The sequence below is a fragment of the Gopherus evgoodei genome, chromosome 1, assembly GCF_007399415.2.
Source record: "Gopherus evgoodei ecotype Sinaloan lineage chromosome 1, rGopEvg1_v1.p, whole genome shotgun sequence".
NCBI lineage: Eukaryota > Metazoa > Chordata > Testudines > Testudinidae > Gopherus > Gopherus evgoodei.
Window position 1 is genome coordinate 129,471,852 of NC_044322.1, and position 20,817 is coordinate 129,492,668.

General features: G+C 40.4%; 1 protein-coding gene across 3 annotated transcripts in view; it reads right to left on the reverse strand.

Moving 5' to 3' along the window:
• The window catches only part of NLGN4X (neuroligin 4 X-linked), a 290,649-nt gene that overhangs the window by 10,876 nt on the left and 258,956 nt on the right, over positions 1 to 20,817 (reverse strand). For all 3 annotated transcript variants that reach the window (XM_030572254.1, XM_030572234.1, XM_030572244.1), the window contains 2 exons: positions 5,008 to 5,193; positions 2,295 to 3,084 (listed from right to left, as the gene is read on the reverse strand). In XM_030572254.1, the coding sequence (XP_030428114.1) occupies positions 2,295 to 3,084; positions 5,008 to 5,193 (976 nt within the window). The remainder of the gene's footprint in view (positions 1 to 2,294; positions 3,085 to 5,007; positions 5,194 to 20,817) is intronic.

Below are 20,817 nucleotides of genomic sequence, written 5' to 3' on the forward strand. Positions count from 1 at the left end.
AGGCTGCAGTTTTAATGTTTATGGTTCAGCTACAGAGAAACCTGCAGTGTTATAGTCTCACAGTGAATAGATTTTCAATATTTATTGCCATGGGCACAAAAACAAAGCAGCCAAATAATATCAGGATAAAGCAGGAAAACAGTGACTGAAAAACAAAAATCTGAAACAAATCAGGTGCTTCTGACGTATTCGGCCTGATTGCACACCTGGAATTCAAATTGTATGTGGGAGGGTGGCTAGGAGACTAGTTACCTAAAATAGGTCCCTATATAGTCTCAGTTTGAGGTTTTATAGTCTACAGAATGCTATTTTCCCCTGCCACAGGAAATTCTCCTTTTCATTTCAGCTGGATGTGTTGGAGGTGCAGAGCAGATATAGTCATAGAGCTTAAGATTCCATTTAGCTGACAGGGAATTTCTTGTTCTAAAAGATGGATTCTATGGAGTAACATTGGGTTTCTGTTAAAACAAAACAAAGAAGTTCCCCTTCTGAGGACACCTGGAATTTTATAGCACAGAGCTGTACTTATAATCCATTTTTCAGACTGCTTGTAAAGGAGTGAATCCACAATGGAATAGATCTTGTATTTCAGTCTCATTTCCATTTACTAAGCATATTATCAGTTGGGTGCTTTGGAAATGATTAATGACGCTTCCGAAGCATTGCTGCAATTTTTAGGCGGTACAGTATGAATGTAAGTCCACAGCCGGAGGACTGGGCAATGGTATGCATATTCTGCTAAAATCAGCTCTCCAACAGCAGTGCGTAGGAACTGCTTGAATTTATGAGTAATGGTGACAGATGGAGCAGTGCAGAGCTCTTCTAAGGCTTAAATAAACACAAAAGTCTGACTTGTTTGCATTCTATGGAAATAATAATAATATAATTATAAATAACTATACAGAGAAGGTCTTGACATCCTACATAATAATTCCCCTGAAGTATTTTTCTATGGATCTGAATCCTTAGATGTATGTGAGCTGTTTTAACCACACTAATAAAAACCTAATCATCGAAAAAAATCTGTCTCTGGACCCTGTCAGAAGTTCATGCAATGCAGCAGTCAGTATAGCGCACCATCATATAGATTATACAGTCGGTTAAGTCAGTTTTCCCCTAAGTAGTCCAACCTTCTTGTTGCCATTTCTTGTTGCCAGATACACCTTAAATATTGCATCACCTATTCACTGTTACCACAGCACTGCACAATCCACACATACAAAAACACCTGTTTGTTTAGTGAATACTGCTACAAAAGGTTTTGTCTTGTCTTAGGCAGCAAATCAACCTGTATGCAGTATTTTATTTTTTATTCGGTTCATGCTCCACATTAAGACTGCAAAAATTGCTTTCCCCAGAATGTCGTTTGGATTCATTAAAGACTGTCAGAGCTGCTAAGCCGCTGAATGTTAGAACACTAGGCATCTCCGAACCTTTCCTATATTGCTGCAGACTGTTCACTGCACTGCAGTAGAGTTGCAGTTTCAGGAAACCAATCCTGAATGTTCATTGGAAAGATTTACAGTGCCACGAGTAGCTATATTTTAATTTAGGACTAAAGAGTAAAAGTTAACAAAAAAAGCCTTTGTTTTTTTACTAAAATACTGAAATATTCTTTAAAAGAATGCTACAGGAAGAAGGCTTAGTGCACAGGATTTATTAATAGCCTTTTAGATTAAGTTGCTTTGAAGGTATTTTCTTCAGTGTTTATGTATGTAATATCTGCACAACATTGATGCCTTTCTATGTTCTAGTAAACAGCCCTTTTAAAACCCTTCCCCCCACCTAAACAGATTTGTTTGAGACTTTTCTTGATTACTAGATTCTAGTAAATTAACTTTTATTTTATTTCTGACTCCCAAAGAGAAAAATCTTCCCAATGGGCATCTTCCTGACCCACTTCTCCAATACGTTCCCTTCCCTTTATGAAAAACTAGAGAATTTTTTAGTGAATAAGTATGATCTATGTCACAATTTCTTCTTGCAGTAAAAAAGACAATTCCTCTGATCTGCAGCATGTTGCTGAGCTCTTTTGACTTCAAGGACATTTACCTTTTTACTAATTGCCCCACTGTAATGGAAAGTACAATACATCATTCTCCACATATAACTAGTGTAATAGAGAAAATATTAGTTTAAACATATATTTAACATAAATAAGCCCTTTTTACAGCAGTATTCTGCATTAGTGATTCCAATTAGTGCTGTAACTCTATTGGGACCATTACAGTGGAATACTTCTGTATATCAGAACAATCATAGGAATGAAAAAGGTTATAAGATGCAAAACATACCCAGTTTTGGCGAAATTTGTCCAGTATGTCATAACTACTGCACTGAGCATGACGTCATTTTTCGAGAAGTTGCAGTTGAACAATTCAGTGGGACCAATCATGGGAATGCCAAACACATAAGGAACTTCATCACCATGCGCTGAATCAGCCCAGCTTGGTTTCATTTCACTTTGGCAGTGGTGATAAAATGCATAGAAATATGTTGGAGAGCCATACTGGGCATGCAGGTCAGCTGTAGCAACAGCTGGGGCAACCCACTGGTGGTCAGTAAACAGAGCTACCAGGGTCTTCCTTCGTGTTTCAGGGTTTTCCTTATCTGCCCAGTCGGTGTACATGAATTTAATGGTCTCCCGGAGTGTATCCTTCCCTTCTGGATAGCCATATAGATTGTCCACAAAATTGGAGACGGAAAAGTCAAAGTCATTTGGGGAAACACCATCTTCGTTGTCCACAATGCCATCCACAAATTTTAAGCCTTCCCCTTGGTTCACACCTAGCATTATGTCATAGTTAAGGAACTCTCCCTGCTCCATTAGAATCTGAGGGTCATCTGGAATCACATCTCCATCAATCACAGGCCCAAAGGCAATGTGGTACGTGGCTGGAGTGATGGTCTGCTGAATGAGTTCTTTGTAGTTCTTATTACGAAGGCATTCAACTAAGTCGGTGGTATCCAGCATGTCGCAGCCCACTTTATCTGCCAATATCCGAGTGTATTTGGCAGGCTGGTAGTTCACTGCCCAGCTGGACAGGGCTGTTCCACTCTGTATGATTGCCTTTTGGAATAAACCTGCAGGTGCAAATTGTTTAAATGCAAATGAAATTACATATAAAAATGCTGCTTTTACTAAGCAAAGAATACTTTGATTGTATGATAGTGAAAGGATGCAGATTCCTGTATTTCAGTTCTATTTCCACTGATTTAACTTTTTAAATTTAATTTAAATTAAATCTCTTCCTTTTCACTGTAGCTTTTACTAGACTTCTAGATAAAATCTCCCTGGTTCTTGATGGTCATACATATAAAGCATGAAAGTTTTAGGTTAGTATTTCAAGGACAAAATATATTTTTCACAATAACTGTACACTTTTAACAAAAAAACCCCAGTTTTAGCACAGTGGTAGTTCTTAAACATTTTTAATCTTTGAAGGAGTGCCAGTTACAAACAATCATATTCTCTTCTGCATGTAAATGATTCACATAAATATGCTCTTCACTAATTTAAAGGTCAAAGGAAAATTATGCACTCTTTTTTTTCCCTTTCACAGAATACAGGCATCATATAATTTGAAAAAAATATGCTCAGCTAAAAACAGTTTAATAAGCTTGATTTCCAGGATCCTTCTGTACTGACATCATTTTCCATTACCTGCTTATATATATTTTCCTGCTATCATTCACTATTCTGATAAATTAGAATATATTTGCATTTTTCTGAAAGGATTTGAAAATACTGGGCCAGATTGACCTGGTGCATTCTGGTTGCTTTGCTACTCTCCGGTGTGCAGAGCAACCAGAGACCTGGATTTAATACAGCTGTGTGCGGTCAGAGTGTAGCAAAGCAGTTGAAGCATACCAGTGAATCTTCCCCATAAATTTTTCTGTTTGCTTAGTTGGGTTGCTTAGTTTGCTGGTGGGAACACTGAAATGTCCTATTTGAGTATGCAACCTAAAATGTCTTGGCCAGAGTATACAGACTACAAAGCACTTACATACAGTGGGTGATTTGTGAAATAGAAATGACTAAGACAGAAATTAGCTCCAAGTACCCAGAAGCATATCTGGTGAAAACTGACTGTGAATAATACACCTGATGATTATTAATTACTGCACAAATTACAAAATGTCAAGGCTGTGATCAGCGAAGATTTTCATCACGCCATCTGTTTGCTTTTGGCATACTTTATAGCCCAGTTTTACTCATTATGCCCTATTTGTACCAATATGTGCAATAATTTTAAGTACTTTCAAATAAAGCATGCTTGCTATAATATCTGCTACAATTATCCTGTGCTAGATGGTTTTATCCTATAAATTCCTCTATGTGTTGAAGCAGGGGGAGGAGCAAGGGGGCAGAAACTGATCAAAGATTTTAGAGAACTGTGGTCTTTTTCTCATTTTTTTTACAGTATTATTGAACATACTTACTGGAATCTTTCTGTAGAGCGAGTCAATGCCTGCACTATACATTAGCCTTGCAGCTCAAACTTTTATTACAGCCCCGTAGGAGCTTTACATGCATATAGACTGCAGGATGAGACTCTACATATGTGAGGCTTACTCTTTTTTGTACAAAATTGCATTGTGTTAAGACATTAAAATGTATGCCTGATGTGCACAGACAGGCATCTTGCAAATAAAAAAAGAAGGCTCACTGCCTCATTTAAGTTCAAGTAGAACAGACAATTGATGGAAGAGAAAATGGAAAATTTTAATACAGACCAGACAGTTTAGATTTCCTGGGGAGCACTTTTAAATGCAAATTTATAATTTAAGTTTTATTTTTTATTTCATGCCATAGTAAAAAGCATAATGTAGGATTACTAAGAATCAGCTGGAATACTGGCCACTATGTATTTCATTTACGTTGTTGGTATATAATTCTGAGTTTCTACTTGATGGTGTCAATTGCCTTGCATTTCAGTTTAAAAAAACCTGCACTAGGTTTTAAAGGGTCCCTTTTTACCTTTATTTTACCAAGAGGATTGTTACCTTCTGAATAGTGAGATAGTGTTAGCAGACTAACACAGGATGCTCCTGCTCCGGATCCAAAAATAGTAACTCTTTTTGGGTCTCCTCCAAAGGATCCAATATTTTCTTCAATCCATCGTAAACCTTGGATTTGGTCAAGCAATCCATAATTGCCTTTTGCAGCTTGGTCTCCAGTACTTAGAAAACCTAAAAGGCAAAAGAGACAATTTTAGTTCACCAGCCACAGAATTACCTATGGGGTATCCACATATTCTCAGCACATATTCCCTTCTTTTCTCCTTCAATTTATTTTTATGAAAGGTCATAGTCCTAACTAAATGTCTTCAATGCAAACATTAAAACCACAGAACATTTTCCCTCTACAGTAGACACCATGTGTAGTGGCAAAAAAAAAATCATTTCTTTTTTTCAGAATAACCCAATATCCAACAAGCAATGCAGGCTGAAGGTTTCACAAATTTGATAAATCTTTATGTGAGTAACATAAAAAAATCCCTCTTCCAAATGTTCTTATTGCATTGTGCATCCACAACACACAGGAAGAATTAGGAATTAGAATCAGTTCTTTCATTGAGGACAATGATCCCTTGAACATTCATTTAGATACCTTTTGGCATTGACCAAAATAGTCCAGCACTGAGCAGTTCTGCAATTTATAATCTTTGTACAGTACAGAGACAAGTATGTGGCAACAGTTAAAATAAATGAAATGTAAGTAAAACAAAATTGAAAACTCTAACAAAAATTACACTCAATCCAATTCTACAAAGGCTATTTACAAAAAAAGATAGTAGGTCAATCCTCAGCCATTCAACTCTGAGCATCCAGACTTCATCTGAACAAATTGGATTCCAAATCCTTCCTTGGAGATGTTATGAAAAGTTGTTTTGCTATTTTTTCACCCCCTATACCATAGTTATTAGATTTTAGAAATAAAGCATGCCACATTTGCTATTTGTCTTGAAACTTAGAATAACATGAACTAAAAAAATAAGACTCTGATTAGCTTTGCATTTCTAACACCAGCTTACTCGAAGCATCATACTAACCCATGCTGACTGGAACAATTTGGGTTCTAAACTATGCACTATGTCCATATTACCATGGATAATCATTCATTGTTTTTAAAAAAAATTGCAGAGAGCTTATCCTATCATGTGACTGGAGATCAGAATTCTAGAATGAACACTTTAGAACAGCTCAACATTTTCAAATAGACACCATAGATTTAACATTACCTTACATCAATTCAAAACTGTCCTGAGTTTAAAAAAGCATAACACATTGCCATTTCTAAGCTAATAATCAGAGCCTCTTCAGACAACGCTGCCAAATGAGGGTCACAAACCACGGGGGGACCATTACTCAGGGACTGATTGAAATGATGAACATTCACCACGTATGATCCAGACCCCCTTAGTGTGAAATAAGAGTTGCTGTCGGCTGATAGAGAGCTCTGTGGAGAAAATTTGAGGCCCCTAGGGAAAAAATACACACCAGTTTTGGACACATTCCCCATTAGGCTCATCCTGTGGATCTAAAACTTTTGGTCAAATGATATGGCAGAGCTGAGGAGGATAAATAATTCTACTGAATCTTGGGCTTTGCAAACATGGCCTATTTGAACTGCTTTGCCAAGAGAGCACAGATATGTTTGTCATGGCTCTGGTTGTTACTTAAGTGTCCAGAAGATACTTCTAAATACACATAGCAAGAATCATAACAACAAACAACAACAACAAAATAAATTAGACAACAAATGGCAGTGTCTAAACTCAATAGCACTTGGCATTGTCTATAGTAAAAGCAACATCACATAACATCCTTGAGAGGAATACATTTCAAACAAGGGACACAACTCCAGATTTAGGATATATAATTTGAATTAGAATGTCATAAAGGCTGACAATACTAAAGCAAGATTAGCTACAATTTAGTTAAATGCACTCTCACCAAAATCACTTTCTGATATTTAATTAGCAATTACTAATTAGTATTTAATGCCAACAAGTGCTTTATAAGCACTTGCATTCATTTTGAAACAGTTGCTCCAATTTACTACAAAATGAATCATACTGTCTGTCAGGGTTCCTTTCCCCACTCTGAACTCTGGGGTACGTATGTTGGGATCCACATGAAAGACCTCCTAAACTTATTTTTACCAGCTTAGGTTAAAACTTTCCCAAGGCACAAATTCCATCTTATCCTTGAATAGTATGCCACACCACCAAATGATTTAGACAAAAAATCAGGGAAAGGACCAATTGGAGTCCTATTCCCCCAAAATATTCCCCCAAGACTTACACTCCTTTTCCTGGGGAAGCTTGAGAATAATATCCTCACCAATTGGTACAGGTGAACATGGACCCAAACCCTTGGATCTTAAGAACAATGAAAAATCAATCAGGTTCTTAAAAGAAGAATTTTAATTAAAGAAAAGGTAAAAGAAACACCTCTGTAAATCAGGATGGTAAATACTTCACAGGATAACAAAAGATTCAAAAACACAGAGGATTTCCCCTCTAAGCAAAACTTTAAAGTTACAAAAACAGAGATAAACCTCCCTCCTAGCACAGGGAAAATTCACAAGCTACAACAAAAGATAATCGAATGCATTTCTTTGCTATTAATTACTATTTCTGCAATATTAGATTCTCAGTTCAGATATGGCTTAGGGGATATGTATTTTCCCTGCCCTGGTTCCTTGCTGATTCCGAGAGAACAAAGAAACCCCTAACCCAAAACCTTCCCCCACAGATTTGAAAGTATCTTCTCCCCTTATTGGTTCTTTTGGTCAGGTGCCAACCAGGTTATCTGAGCTTCTTAACCCTTTACAGGTAAGAAGGGATTTTATGCTCCCCTTAGTTGTATATTTATGACACTGTCATTGCTAAAAAAGGTCCTTTCATGTGGGCTTACTTATAAAACTCTAGTCAGGACAGGCATAGAAGTTATAAAAGTAGCACTATCTTTTCTTTTTAAGTTAACACTTAAGAATGAGCCTATTAATCCATAAATGCCAGAACAATTTTTTTCCACACCGGTCTGGTTCTTTTTCCACACCCCATTATTATCTTTTTTGGGTTTGTCAAGCAAAGAATAAATCTTGCTGGTTTTGTTTCTGCAGTCCATTGCAATATTCTGTAATTTATAAGCCTTTATTAAATCAGAACTATGACCTCTCTGGGAGAACGTGACTGTTGTAACCTTTAAAACAGCAAGGTAATTAATATGCAGAGCCCAAACACATTTTAGTTCTCCTAGCAGCATCAAGTTAAATCTGGTTCATCTTGTGATATTGAATTCCTTCTACGTGTACTGAAAGGTGACTGAATGAAACTGCCATCAAGGAATATCTGATGTTTAACATATAAAGATTTTTTTTTGTTTCAATAGTTTTCTGCTGATCCTCATTAACTGAAAGAACAAGGTTTCTTAATTTAAAAACTAATCATCAAGGCAAAATGGCAACCCCATATGACACAAAATGAATGAATACAAAATGAAGATATTTGTCCTTCCATGCTTTGAATGCCAGATCATAATATTTGCCCAAAGCCATTTTTAGATTCAGGGCAAGGGATTATCTGTTTGCACGGAAATACATAGACCAGCTTGGTTCCTTCGGTGTGGGCTAGTCTATAGATTTCAGAGGGATAAAGTAAAATGTTACTAAATAGCCCTTACCATAAATGACTGTGCTTTTGTTTCAAAGATGGGAATTTACACTGGACTTTCAGGAATCTGGTATATTTTTAAAATGCATTTTGATTTTTTTTTTCTAGTTGCTTTATGACTCTTTTCAAAGACACTCTATGGGGTTTAGAATACTATGGGTTGGAATTTTTGACAGAATATGGAGGCTGGAACTTTGCAAGGTTCTCCCATCCCTATTAATGAAACAGATGGTTGGAGTGTCTAAAGCTCAGAATACTAAACACAGAGCTCCTTTCATTTAAAGGCACAGAAAGAAACCAAACTGTAATATTCAGTTCCTGTTTTCACTACTATTTTCCCCCCGTCTAAACCATGACTTCATTAAAAATAAAAAAGTCTCCCATATAATTCCAGGATAACGGGAAGAGAACATAAAGACCCACTGTGATTTGTTATACTATGCAAATTGCACTGCACACAATATCACATTTCTCAACCTCTTTTTTTAAAAAACAACAAATATAAATACATTTCAATGGTTATTATAGTAAAATGGCTTTAAAATAAGGCTTCTGAATTTAGATATGTTCAGTTTTCATCTGTAATTTTTTTGGATCTGCTATGTTTCTCTGAATGGGAAAAGTTTTTCTTTAACATACCAATGGAGCTGGAATCAAGAAGGCACAATAATATATTATAAGGGAAAAGATTGGGATTTTTCTGCTTCCATAAACTTTTAAAATGAATGTACTGGGTATTTAGACCCATTCTGTCTGTTTTGCTCCATTTTATTGGTGCAGTGCAACCACAAAGCCACGTCAAACAGTTCCTTAGGGATTCAGGTAGTTGTACAGATGGCATACGTATCTATACAATAACCCCTCCCACCCACTATAATTGGGGACATGGCAAAGGCAAAGGAGGTGTGGCTGGGAGTGCTTCTGCCAGAATGACCCCCTTAGGCAGAGGTCCCCAATTTGTGAGTGCTGAGGAAAGTTCGGGGTGTGCAGCTGGGGCCCAGGTTTTCCCCCATGGGGAGCAGAGAGGGAGCGCCACTCTGCTCTGTGTCTGGACCCGGCTCCAGCTCCACGCCCGGGGTCCCAGCTCCTGACCCCGCACCCGTGGCTCTGCTCCCAGCCTCGGCTGCCGGTCTCATGGCTGAGGCCTTGGCTGCTGGCCTCGTGCTCCAGGTTCCAGCCTCTGTCTCCTTACCCCTGTTCGTATCCCCTGCTCCTGTCCCCAGCCCCAAGGAGTATGTTGGGGGGGGCATGGACACTACAAGGGTAAGAGGGGGCATGAGGTAAAAAGTTTGGGGACCACTTACCTTAGGGCATTGGCAGCTGGTTGCAATTGGGGAAGCCTGCAGGAGTTTTACCACTAATAAAGTTTGCAGATAAACACAAAGATTGGGAGACTAGTAAATAATGATGCGGACAGAGCAATCTGGATCACTTGGTAAGCTGGGTGAAAGCAAATACTATATGTTTTAATACAGGCAAATGTAAAAACTATATTATATATCTTGGAACAGAGACTGTAGATCATATTTATAGAATAGGGAAGTCTATTCAGAGAAGCAGTGACTCTGAAAAAGACTTGGGGGTCATGGTGAATTATCAGCTGAGCATGAGTTTCCAAAGCAATATGTAGTTAAAATGGCTAATGCCATCCTGGGGGATCTCAAGTAAGAGAAGGGAAGTTATCTGACACCATTGCAATTGCTACTCAAATACTGTGCCCAGTTCTAGTGTCCGCAGTTCAAGAAGGATGTTGATAAATTGGAGAGGTTTCAGAGAAGAGTCACAAGAATAATTAAAGTATTGGAATACATGCCTTGACTGCAGGAATTTAGTTTATTTAGCTTATCAAAGGAAAGGTTAAGGGTTGACTTGATCACAGTCTATAACTCCACACATGGGGAACAGTCATTTGAAAATGGGTTCTTCTACCTAGCGGACAAAGGTATAACAAGATCCAATGGCTAGAAGTTGAAGCTAGACAAATTCAGACTGAAGACAAGTTACTCATTTTTAACCGTGAGGGTAATAAACCATTGGAACAACTTACCAGTGGATGTGGTGGAAGGTCTAGAGTGGATTATCACCAGAAATTTTAAAATCAAGATTAGATGTTTTTCAAAAAGAGATGCTCTAGTTCAAATAGGAATTAATTAAGGGAAGTTCTATGGCTGTGTTATGCAGAAGGTCAGACTAGATGACTATAGTGATTCTTTTTGGCCTTCAGATCAGTGAGGTTTTTCTGGGTTGTGCCAGGAGCAGAAATGGCTTCCTGCCAGACAGCATAAATGATATGCAAAGCCATCTTTGTGGCTACCAGCTGAGCCTTGTAAAGCGCTGATGCAGCTGAGGATCTCAGGGCCGCCTAGAGGGAGAGGCCAGTGGGGCAATTTGCCCCAGGCCCTGGGCTCCGCAGGGGCCCCCAAGAGAACGGCTGGAGCTCCTGCCCCAGCCCGACCTGACCCTGTGTCCGCCTCTCTCCCAGAGTCTCAGTGCATCCAGGGCTGTCCCTGAACAGCTACAGCCTGACTCCGGCGGGGCCTGAGCTCCACCCCACTCAGAACCGTGTGATAAGGGGATGGGGCTGCGAGCTCCGGGCTGAGTGGAGGAAGCTCACAGCCCCTCCCCCTTTACCCTGGGGCTCTGAGCAGGGAGGAGCTCAGGCCCCGCCAGAGCCACGCCGCACCGCTCTTCAGGGACGGCCCTGGATGCAATGCGCTGAGGCTCCGGGTGAGGGGAGAGCCAGGGGTAAGAAGCTGGGGCCGGGGGGAGGGGAGGTTCTAAGGGGCAGGGAGTCTCGGGGACAGTCAGGGCACAGGAAGGGGGCAGAGGTTGGGGTGGCGGTCAGGGGACAGGGAATGGGGGGGTGGATTGTGGGAGTTCTGGGGGTCTGTCAGGGCTCAGCCGGGGGGTGGATAGGGGTTGGGGCAGTCAGGGGACAGGGAGGAGGAGTGGGGTCCCGGGGTAGTGGTGGTGGTGTCTCTGGGGGATGGTGAGGGGACAAGGAGCAGGATGGGTCAGGGATTCTGAGGGGGGTGGGCAGTTGGGGGGCAGGAAGTGGGTGGGGGTCGGATGGGGGCAGGCTCAGGCTGTTTGGGAGGCACAGCCTTCCCTACCCTAAAGCTTATTCAGCAGTTTGAGGCTCGCAGAAGAACCAAGCTGTTAGCTTTTCCATTAGGGCTACCACCCCTTTCACTTCTCAAATGCCAAATTATAGTCTATATTTAATTTCAGTGCCATAGGGAGATTCATGTTGGGGAGGGGAGCTTCATTTAAAAATAGCCACTGGGGGAGGGATCACATGAGAAGAGCAATATCCTTCCCAACTGTACGAAGGGAGATCCCCTCCCCTACATGCCCTGAAGCTTCAGAGGGGTTAATTCAGTGGTTCTCAAACTTTCATCCTGGTGACCCCTTTCACATAGCAAACCTCTGAGTGTGACCCCCACCCTTATAAATTGAAAATACTTTTTTATATATTTAACACTATTATAAATGCTGGAGGCAAAGCGAGGTTTGAGGTGGAGGCTGACAGCTCGCGACCCCCAGTAATAACCTCGTGACCCCCTGAGGGGTCCTGACCCCCCAGTTTGAGAACCCCTGGGTTAATTAAATTTTAGCATCCTGTGTCCATTCACATGCATGTACTATTTTGAGCATTTCAGTTTTCACAGCATAGGCTCATCCCAGATTCTGGAACAAGCTCAAATGCTCAGTTCATGGAGTATGTACATAGTCTATACTAAAGACAAACCCACAATAACCGTCTCCAGTTTGTGAAGGACCCCATGGAGCCAGTCTCTAGGAAACAGCTAAATGCATGGAGGTTAAGTCCATTAATTGCTATTAGCCAGGTTGGGTAAGGAATGGGGTCCCTAGCCTCTGTTTGTCAGAGGGCGGAGATGGATGGCAGGAGAGAGATCACTTGACCATTACCTGTTAGGTTCACTTCCTCTGGGGCACTTTGCATTGGCTATTGTCAGTAGACAGGATACTGGGCTGGATGGACCTACGGTTTGACCCAGTATGGCTGTTCTTATGTTCTAACCTAAATGAATCCAAAGTTATGGAGACAGATATGAGTCAAGGAAGCCAGCAGAGTATCAGAAACCTGGAAAAATCTCTGACTGGATGGGCTCAGGCGTTTGGTCACAAGCTGAGGTGGTTCAAAAGTTTTGGATATTTTTTAAGCAGAATTTTTGTATTGTTTCTGTAAACAATCAAACACAGCAAGCAGCAAATATTTGGCCACACATTTCTGAAACCCCAAACCATATTCAAGTTTTGGCAGACTAATTTCAGCTTTTCAATTAAAAAAAACACAACAAATTTTGAAGGAAAGCAGACATTGTTCGTGATTTTTTTCTGCTTTTTAAAAACCCCTAGTTTTCGAACCAAAAAAAGTTTTGATGGAAAATATTTGTCCAATCCTTTTAATGAGCTTTAGTGCCTTTTAGCAGTAGCTGATGCTGAGAACCAGTGATACCTTGTAAAGAAGTTTTCTCAGAACTAGGTTTGTGCTGAAATGCAGAAAGTTTATTTCTCCCGGGGCCACCTGAGAGGGGGAGCGAGTGGGGCAATTTGCCCTGGGCCCCACAGGGGCCTCCAAGAGAATACAGCATTGCAATTTGTTTATGGAAGGGGTCCCTGAAATTGCTTTGCCCCAGGCCCCCTGAATCCTCTGGGTGGCCCTGGAGGATCTGTTCCAATGTGTGTACGTAATTAAGTAGATTTCTAAAGGAATATAAAGTCTTTCCCTTGGATGATTTATTGAAATCTTTTCTAGGTTGGTACTGAGCACAAGCTGATGAGGTCTGACAGCTATATAATTGTTTATGTGAAATGAGTTGGTGATTTCACTCCCGTTTCCAGTGAATTGAATTAAAACTGCAAGAACCACTACCACAACAGGTATCCTGATTGGCAGAGAACTCCAGGCCTTAGTAGACACAAAGAGTAAGCTTCTTGCTTCTAGAGGTGGTCTCTCTAGGGGGAGGGATAGCTCAGTAAGCACTGGCTTGTTAAACCGAGAGCTGTGAGTTCAATCCTTAAGGTGGCCATTTGGGGATTGGTCCTGCTTTGAGCAAGGGGTTGGACTAGATGATCTCATGTGGTCCCTTCCAGCCCTAATAATCTATTATTCTCTCTGGCCCAAAAGAGAGACATATTGGCAAGGAAACAGGCCAGAGCAGAGTTTGCTATAGACATGTGAATACTCAGTAAGTTCATTGATTTCACTCCAGTTATCCTGGATTTACCCCAGTGTAAATGTGGGGAGAATTTGGCTCAGTCTGAGGAAGTTTTCACTGCTACTGTTCATTCTGTGTCAGAGCTGCAGATAAAAAGAGGACTTTCCTTCTCAAGTCTATTACTCTGTCTGTTTTCATGAGCATTACATTCACTTTATAAAAGTATTTAGGAACAATTACAATATATGCAGTTTTGGAACAGTAATCCCCCCCATCAAAGGTAATATTGTAGTTCCTGTCCAGACTCCAGACCACCATAGCCTCACTCCTACGAAAAATCCACAATTACTAATATAATTTGCAATTTGCATTCATTTAATTACTAAATGTACGTCTCATTCTTTTTAAATCATTCCAGTAACAAAGTATTATGACAACATTCTCTTGCCATTTCCCAAATGGTATAACCCAGTATTTTGTCACTGTAGAGTAACCTATTATTTATCTTCATATTATGGCCTCAAAGCGAAATCCATATAAAATCAATGTTAAGATTGTCTGAAAGCCCAAATTCCAGCTGTGAATAGTTCTTCAATGGTGTATGCTTTTTGATTTCCTTTATCACCACCTGGAATGACAGACTCCAAACTAAATATTAGTAAGAAACTACAAATTGACCTGTAGTTCCATGTTAATCTCTTTTCTACTGCTTTCTTAATGATCCCTTTTCACAAGTTCCAGAAGTGGCATTGGGCAGTCCAATATCAACACATGCTGTGGATGAAGGAGAGCAGCAGCCAACTAAAACAAAGACATATGTGATTAAAGTATGAGGCGAAAAAGCTTTCTGCAACACCCCTGGAAAGTCTGTAGACCAATATAGTCTAAATATTTTGAAACCAAAACTTTTTTCATGATACCAAGTGGCGAACAAGTAGTGCTTAAAGTGAGGAATAGAACAATGTGAAAAAACTGTTCCCCTTAACATTGATTGCACTGCTTGCATATACTGTACTAATATTTTTAAATGTGGGGAATGTGCCCTATTTTCCCTTTATTCCTTTTCTCAGCTCAAATATGAACTGCTGTACACCAGTTTCATCCTCATCTTAGAATCATCCTGTCTGGTATACACAGCCTGCATGGTCACAGAAATAATCCTTTGTATATGTGCCAAAGTGTAACAGACTTGAAGCTATGAAAAAGATAAGTAGAAGCCAGGGACACCTTCAAATGCAAGGAGTCCTTCTGTTGTGATGTCTAGCAGGTGGGGTCCTTTAATAACCCGTCTGGCTTGAAGTGAAATGTTTCCCATCCTGATCTGAAGGACAAATGCTGCCACACACCCTATTAGCCTATACGTTCATTTTTTTTGTTCTAAATGTATATTGCAGTGGATACGGAAAACCTCCCGCTGCAAATGACAAGAATTATGCAGGGTATATATAAAAATGCTAGCATTTTGCCATAATTTCAAATATCACAGGCCATAAAAAATAAAAAAAAGTCATCTTTCTTAATAAACTGTATTGGTTTCCCAGGACCATAACACACACACACACACACACACACACACACACCTTAAAATGTAGAAAGAGGCAACATTTCTTTCCCCACCAATACAAGAACAATCATTTCTAAAACTGAACAATAAATTAGTATAGCACATTCAGTAAATACCACAATGAAACTTCTGTTTTTTTTTAAATAAAATTTCATTGCATAATATATTTTAAAGGGTACTATAAGATTTAGAGAAGGTAATTCTTGAGATCAGATAACATCCTCATCCTTGTTTCTTATTCTCTTCTTGCAGCCTTTTTAAAGTTAGATATTACATTCATTATTCAGGAGATGACCTTTCCATAAAGACTAACGTCCAACTTAACAGCCCACACTGAACAGCCAAGACACCATAGTGAGAAATCAATCATCAGGAAATCTGTAGGATAAACAGACAGACTAGTGTATTTTAGTCCATTTTCCTCCTTCTCTAGCTGTTGCAGTATTTCTATAATCTTTCTGCTTCCATATTGCTTTTGTCTTTATGTCTCTTCACACCTGCTACCCAAACCTACCTTATCTGCTGCAATTTGTTTAGAAAGCAAAACGCTCACAAAAATTAACTTGTGCAAGAGCTGACCAGAAACATGACAAAGACAATATAAATGAATTGCAAGGGTCTATGCTTGGCCAAGAGCTCTGAGATGCCAATTCAGCAGGAAATCTAAACACCAAACTGCTTCCCCAGTTTAGGGAAGGAGGGGATATTGATGCTACCTCAAAACCTTTTGATCTGAACTAGATTGGCCCTGCAGACAGAATCATAGATTATTAGGGTTGGAAGAGACCATCAAGTCCAACCCCCTGCTCAAAGCAGGACCAATCCCCAAATTGCCTCCTCCAGGGCTGAACTCAGAGCCCTAGGTTTAAGCAGGCCAATACTCAAACCACTGAGCTATCCCTCCAGCTCCACTATCTGACCCCCCTGCTGAGTCCCAAGGTCATAGAGGTATTCTGCCAAATGGATGGTATTGAGAGGGGGGGGACTATGATTTGTTCAAACAGGCTGTGCTGCTGAAGTTTGAACTGACATCTGAGGCATACAAAAAATGATTCTGGGGTGAACACAAGACCTCAGGCATCATATACAGGAAGGTCACCAACCTGCTGGGGGAATATCTCCACAAGTGGGGAAAGGGCACAGGGGCCACTCCTGGCGGACTATTCTGTCCTTTTTTGGGGGGAGGGAGGGAAGAATCAGAATGCCCATAATCAAACTTTTAACATGAAAGAAGTACTGCTGAAGAAAGTAATAGGAAATTTCATCATGGATGGCCCATGTACAGCCTGTTGTGCCACCTGAGCTCGGCCACATACCTATCATGTGAGTGCATGGCTGCAGGAGAAGAAGTCTAGTGGGGCCTCTGAATCTCAAAGGCACTGAGGAAGTAGGCTTTGCAATGGCTGTGAGTAAGCTGATGCAGAAAGGCTGTTGGGATAGATCATGGTCAATTCTATATCCATGGACAAAGCAAGATAACCAGACTTCTCCCATCTCTGCAAAGTGTTGTGAGGTTTATGGGAAAAATGTGCTTTATATGGAGAGTGCTAAGTATTATTATTAATATTCATCTTTTCTAGTCCCTGCATAGAGGTCATGGCTGCTATTCTAGTCCATTGGCTGGAGAAGTGGTTACAGATGGCTGTGCTTCAATCCCACGATCTTGGGCCTGTGCAACCCGTAAAGAATCCTCCATACTAAGGCCTTATTTTCATTACAAAAAAGAGTACTCTAAATATGAGTTATCTAAGGAGGAGGGGGTAGGAAAATGGAATGGGATCCAGTGACATCTTTAGCTCATTTTTATAGATGTTTTATATATAGTAGGGCAGATACTTAGCTGGTGTAAATCCGCACCTTCCATTGACACAAACAGAGCTATGCCCAATTATTCCAGCTGAGTCACTGTGGTATTTCCACCATAAAAGCTTTTTAATACATGCATTAGGAGAGCTTGTACACAAAATGTTAAAGTCCTTGTAAATATGCATCATTCAACTTAATGTGCTCTTAGAATAGCAGCAGAAATATAATGAGTGTGAGATCAGAGTCGAGATAAGAAACAGTGCTATAGGTACTATCTAAAGTAAAGCCCTGTGTGTGGCTAGTGTGGAGACTTGCAGTAGGACTGAGATTCTGTGGGTCCCACAGGACCCACTGCCAAAATAGTGGGGGCAGGTGAGAGTGGGATTAAAGAATAGTCCTGTGCAGGGCTCTAATCTAAAGTACTGGAGCCTGGGAGTATGCTTGGCAGCAGGTTCTATCACATTTATGCACCTTACCTACAAAATAGTCCAACTGAGTAAAGTGCTACTCCTTGTGAGTAAAGGTGGCAGAGTCCTACCTTTGGATAGAAGAGTACACAACAATTTAAAATTCACATGCACACTGGCCAATCCATTGTCTTTTTTGCCTACTATATACCAGATACTCTGAGATTACACGTCATTACACCCCCTTTGTACATTCATAGGTTAGATCTGTTAGATATGATCAATATCACAAAAGAAGCAACAAAAAAGATCATTGTACATTGTGTTATAAATTCCCTGATGAAAAAAACAAGCTAAAATCTATCAGCTGTAAGTGTCAGTACCAGGAAATAAATAAACTGTATGTTGTAGCAATTGTATTTTATAGATACCTAGTCTTGTCAATTCACCCACATTTCTAAAGCGCCCAGTAGCAGTATGGCTTAGAACTCCATTTCAAAGTGTTTGGTCTCCCACAGAAGTAAGTTATGGAATGCTCATTTTACAGATAGTGGAACGTGTTTAATTGTTACAGGACAACAACTGGAATGAACGTGTGGTGAGAACCTGTTGAAACCTGTAAGCCCCAGGTTAAATTCATAAGTCACTGATTTGCAAGATAATGACCAATCAGAAGAGAAGAAGACAGCATCCCTAGAAGGCCTCCTTTAATAGATAAATAACAAAGTATTAAGGAGGGCTGTACATTTATTGTTAATGCAGAATAGTCCCATTTATCTCTGATTTCCCCAAAACATAAAAAGTTAACCTGCAAGACACAAATGGCAACCAGTTGTAAAACCAGTGAGTGGATTTTAACTTTATTTATTAGCTTCAAGGAGAGTGGAATCTTTTGAATAAAAGTATTATTGAAGATTATTAATATTATCAGATGACATTTTGTTCTTATGAAAAGCACCAAGCAAAGGCAATATTATTATATTAATATACAGTTGCCACTTATCACATGTTTAAAGTGAGGACTGAAATGAAGTAATAAAGCCCATCACCTCAGGAACCTCTGCCAGCTACTGCTTCTTTAATGGATAAGAGAGCTACCAAAGATCCATATTGCGATTACTCGTCTCAATTCTGAACTATCACAATTGTGTGGAACCCCTACTGGCAGATTTGTGGTTAATGACACCCCCCACCCTCCCTCCCACACACTTCTGCAAGTGTGTGAAGAGCAGTTGATTAGTAACTTTGAAATCCAGGCATCTACTTTAGAAGCCCAATATCTAAGGCATATGTCCTCCCTCCAATGAAAAAAAAATGCCTAAGGGGCTCACTTAAAGAAATCTGTAGTAGAATAGGAAATAGATCTTAAATCTCCTGATGTCCAGTCCTGTGCTTTATCCCCATGGCCATATTGCATCTCCTTTGGCATGCTGCTATGTGCTATCTTCCAGAAGAAATGGAAAGGAGCTAACAGCAGCACAAACTATCAGTTTTGCCTCTGGTGAACAAAATTAACTGAAAATGAGTTTTTGCTGAAATTAGTGATTTGTATCAGTTAGATAAGGACCATTAGCAGACCAATCAGAATGAATTGTTCCCATTTCCTGCAATCCATTACATTTAAATTGTCTCATACAAAATGTTACTTAGATGTGTATCAGTTCAGTCCAGCACACAGAAACTAAACACTGTGTCATGTGAAGAAAATGAACTTCATTTGGAAAGCAATGCACATAGGCAGGATTCTGCAAACTCACTCTGTGCCAGGGAAGGTTTGCTCTTCTCTCTTGGTGCAAAGCTGCCCTAAAGGCAGTGTACTTATCCTGCAGAGGATCACCCACCCAACAGGGGGATCACTAGATGGTATAAAACTGGCACAGGGCTTTTATGCTATACTGCCATCATACCAGGGAAAGGGACATGACTGGAGAAAAGTGGACATGCCAGGGACACTCCTCCTATGCCACACCAATTCTGGGCTGCATCTTTGCCCATTATAAATGTTTCAGTCCAGCATAAGTTTGAGTAGCTCTAACATTGCTTAATATTAAGCGGGGGTGGGGAGGGAGCAGAGATTGCTACACAGAGAACAGCATTACCAATCTCCCTATAGAAGATGCAGGTTATTTGGCCTGGGAAAAGAAGACCTAGTGATCCTCAACTGCCATAAAGCCTCCTTGGGAACACAGGAAATTACAGCAGCGAGGGAGCTGCCCTGGCATCAGTATCCCAAGCTCAGGGAGCTCAGCGGAAGGTTAAAGTCAAGTCTGCAGTCTCCCAACCTGAGCAACACTGAGTGTTCCTCAGAAGCAGTTGTATATCTGGCCTTTACGTTTACATTGTTCGTGTGTGTATCCGTCACACTCAGGGTAAAACTGTGTACGTGTTTGGTACAAGGGAATGCAGCAAAACCAAATCAGTAATTAGGAAACAGAGGACCAGCTAAAATTACATAGGCAACGTATCACAGAAGACATCTCATTAGAAGTAATTGATTTCTATTTGTTTAGTTTAAATTGACTGTTTGTGAAGGTAAATGACTTTCAAATGCTAAGGGTGAGTACAAGAGGAGGCAGCAGCTAATAAAATATAATGAAAACTTTTTCTAATAGCCACCACGGGGCTACTTTTTTCACACCATTATAAAAAGTGGTCACACACCACTCTTGGGCTTCAAATGGAAGAATTCTCATGGGGACTGAGATTTTAATGAGCCTTTGGAGGGGGCTGCAATTATCAGGAGACCATTAGTAAGGGTTCCGCCATAGTTCATTTGTCATCTGCTCCATGGAGCTAAGTTACCGTCCTACTCTTTATGGAGCCATTCTCAGTTATAAGAAGACGTATTAAACAAAACATTGGCAGGCTGCCTCTCTTGTACCTCATAGTTTTGTGCTGTTCTCCAGTGATGAAGTCCATAATTTTGTCCTACCAAACTGAACATAGCATTTAGACAGCTTATATCAGGGGTGGGCAAACTTTTTGGCCTGAGGGCCACATCTGGGAATAGAAAATGTATGGCGGGCCATGAATGTTCACAAAATTGGGGTTGGGCTGTGGGAGGCGTGAGGGCTCTGTTTGGGGGTGTGGGCTCTGGGGTGGGGCAATAATGAGGAGTTTGGGGTGCAGGAGGGGGCTCCAGGCAGGGGCAGGGGAGTGGGGTGTGTGGG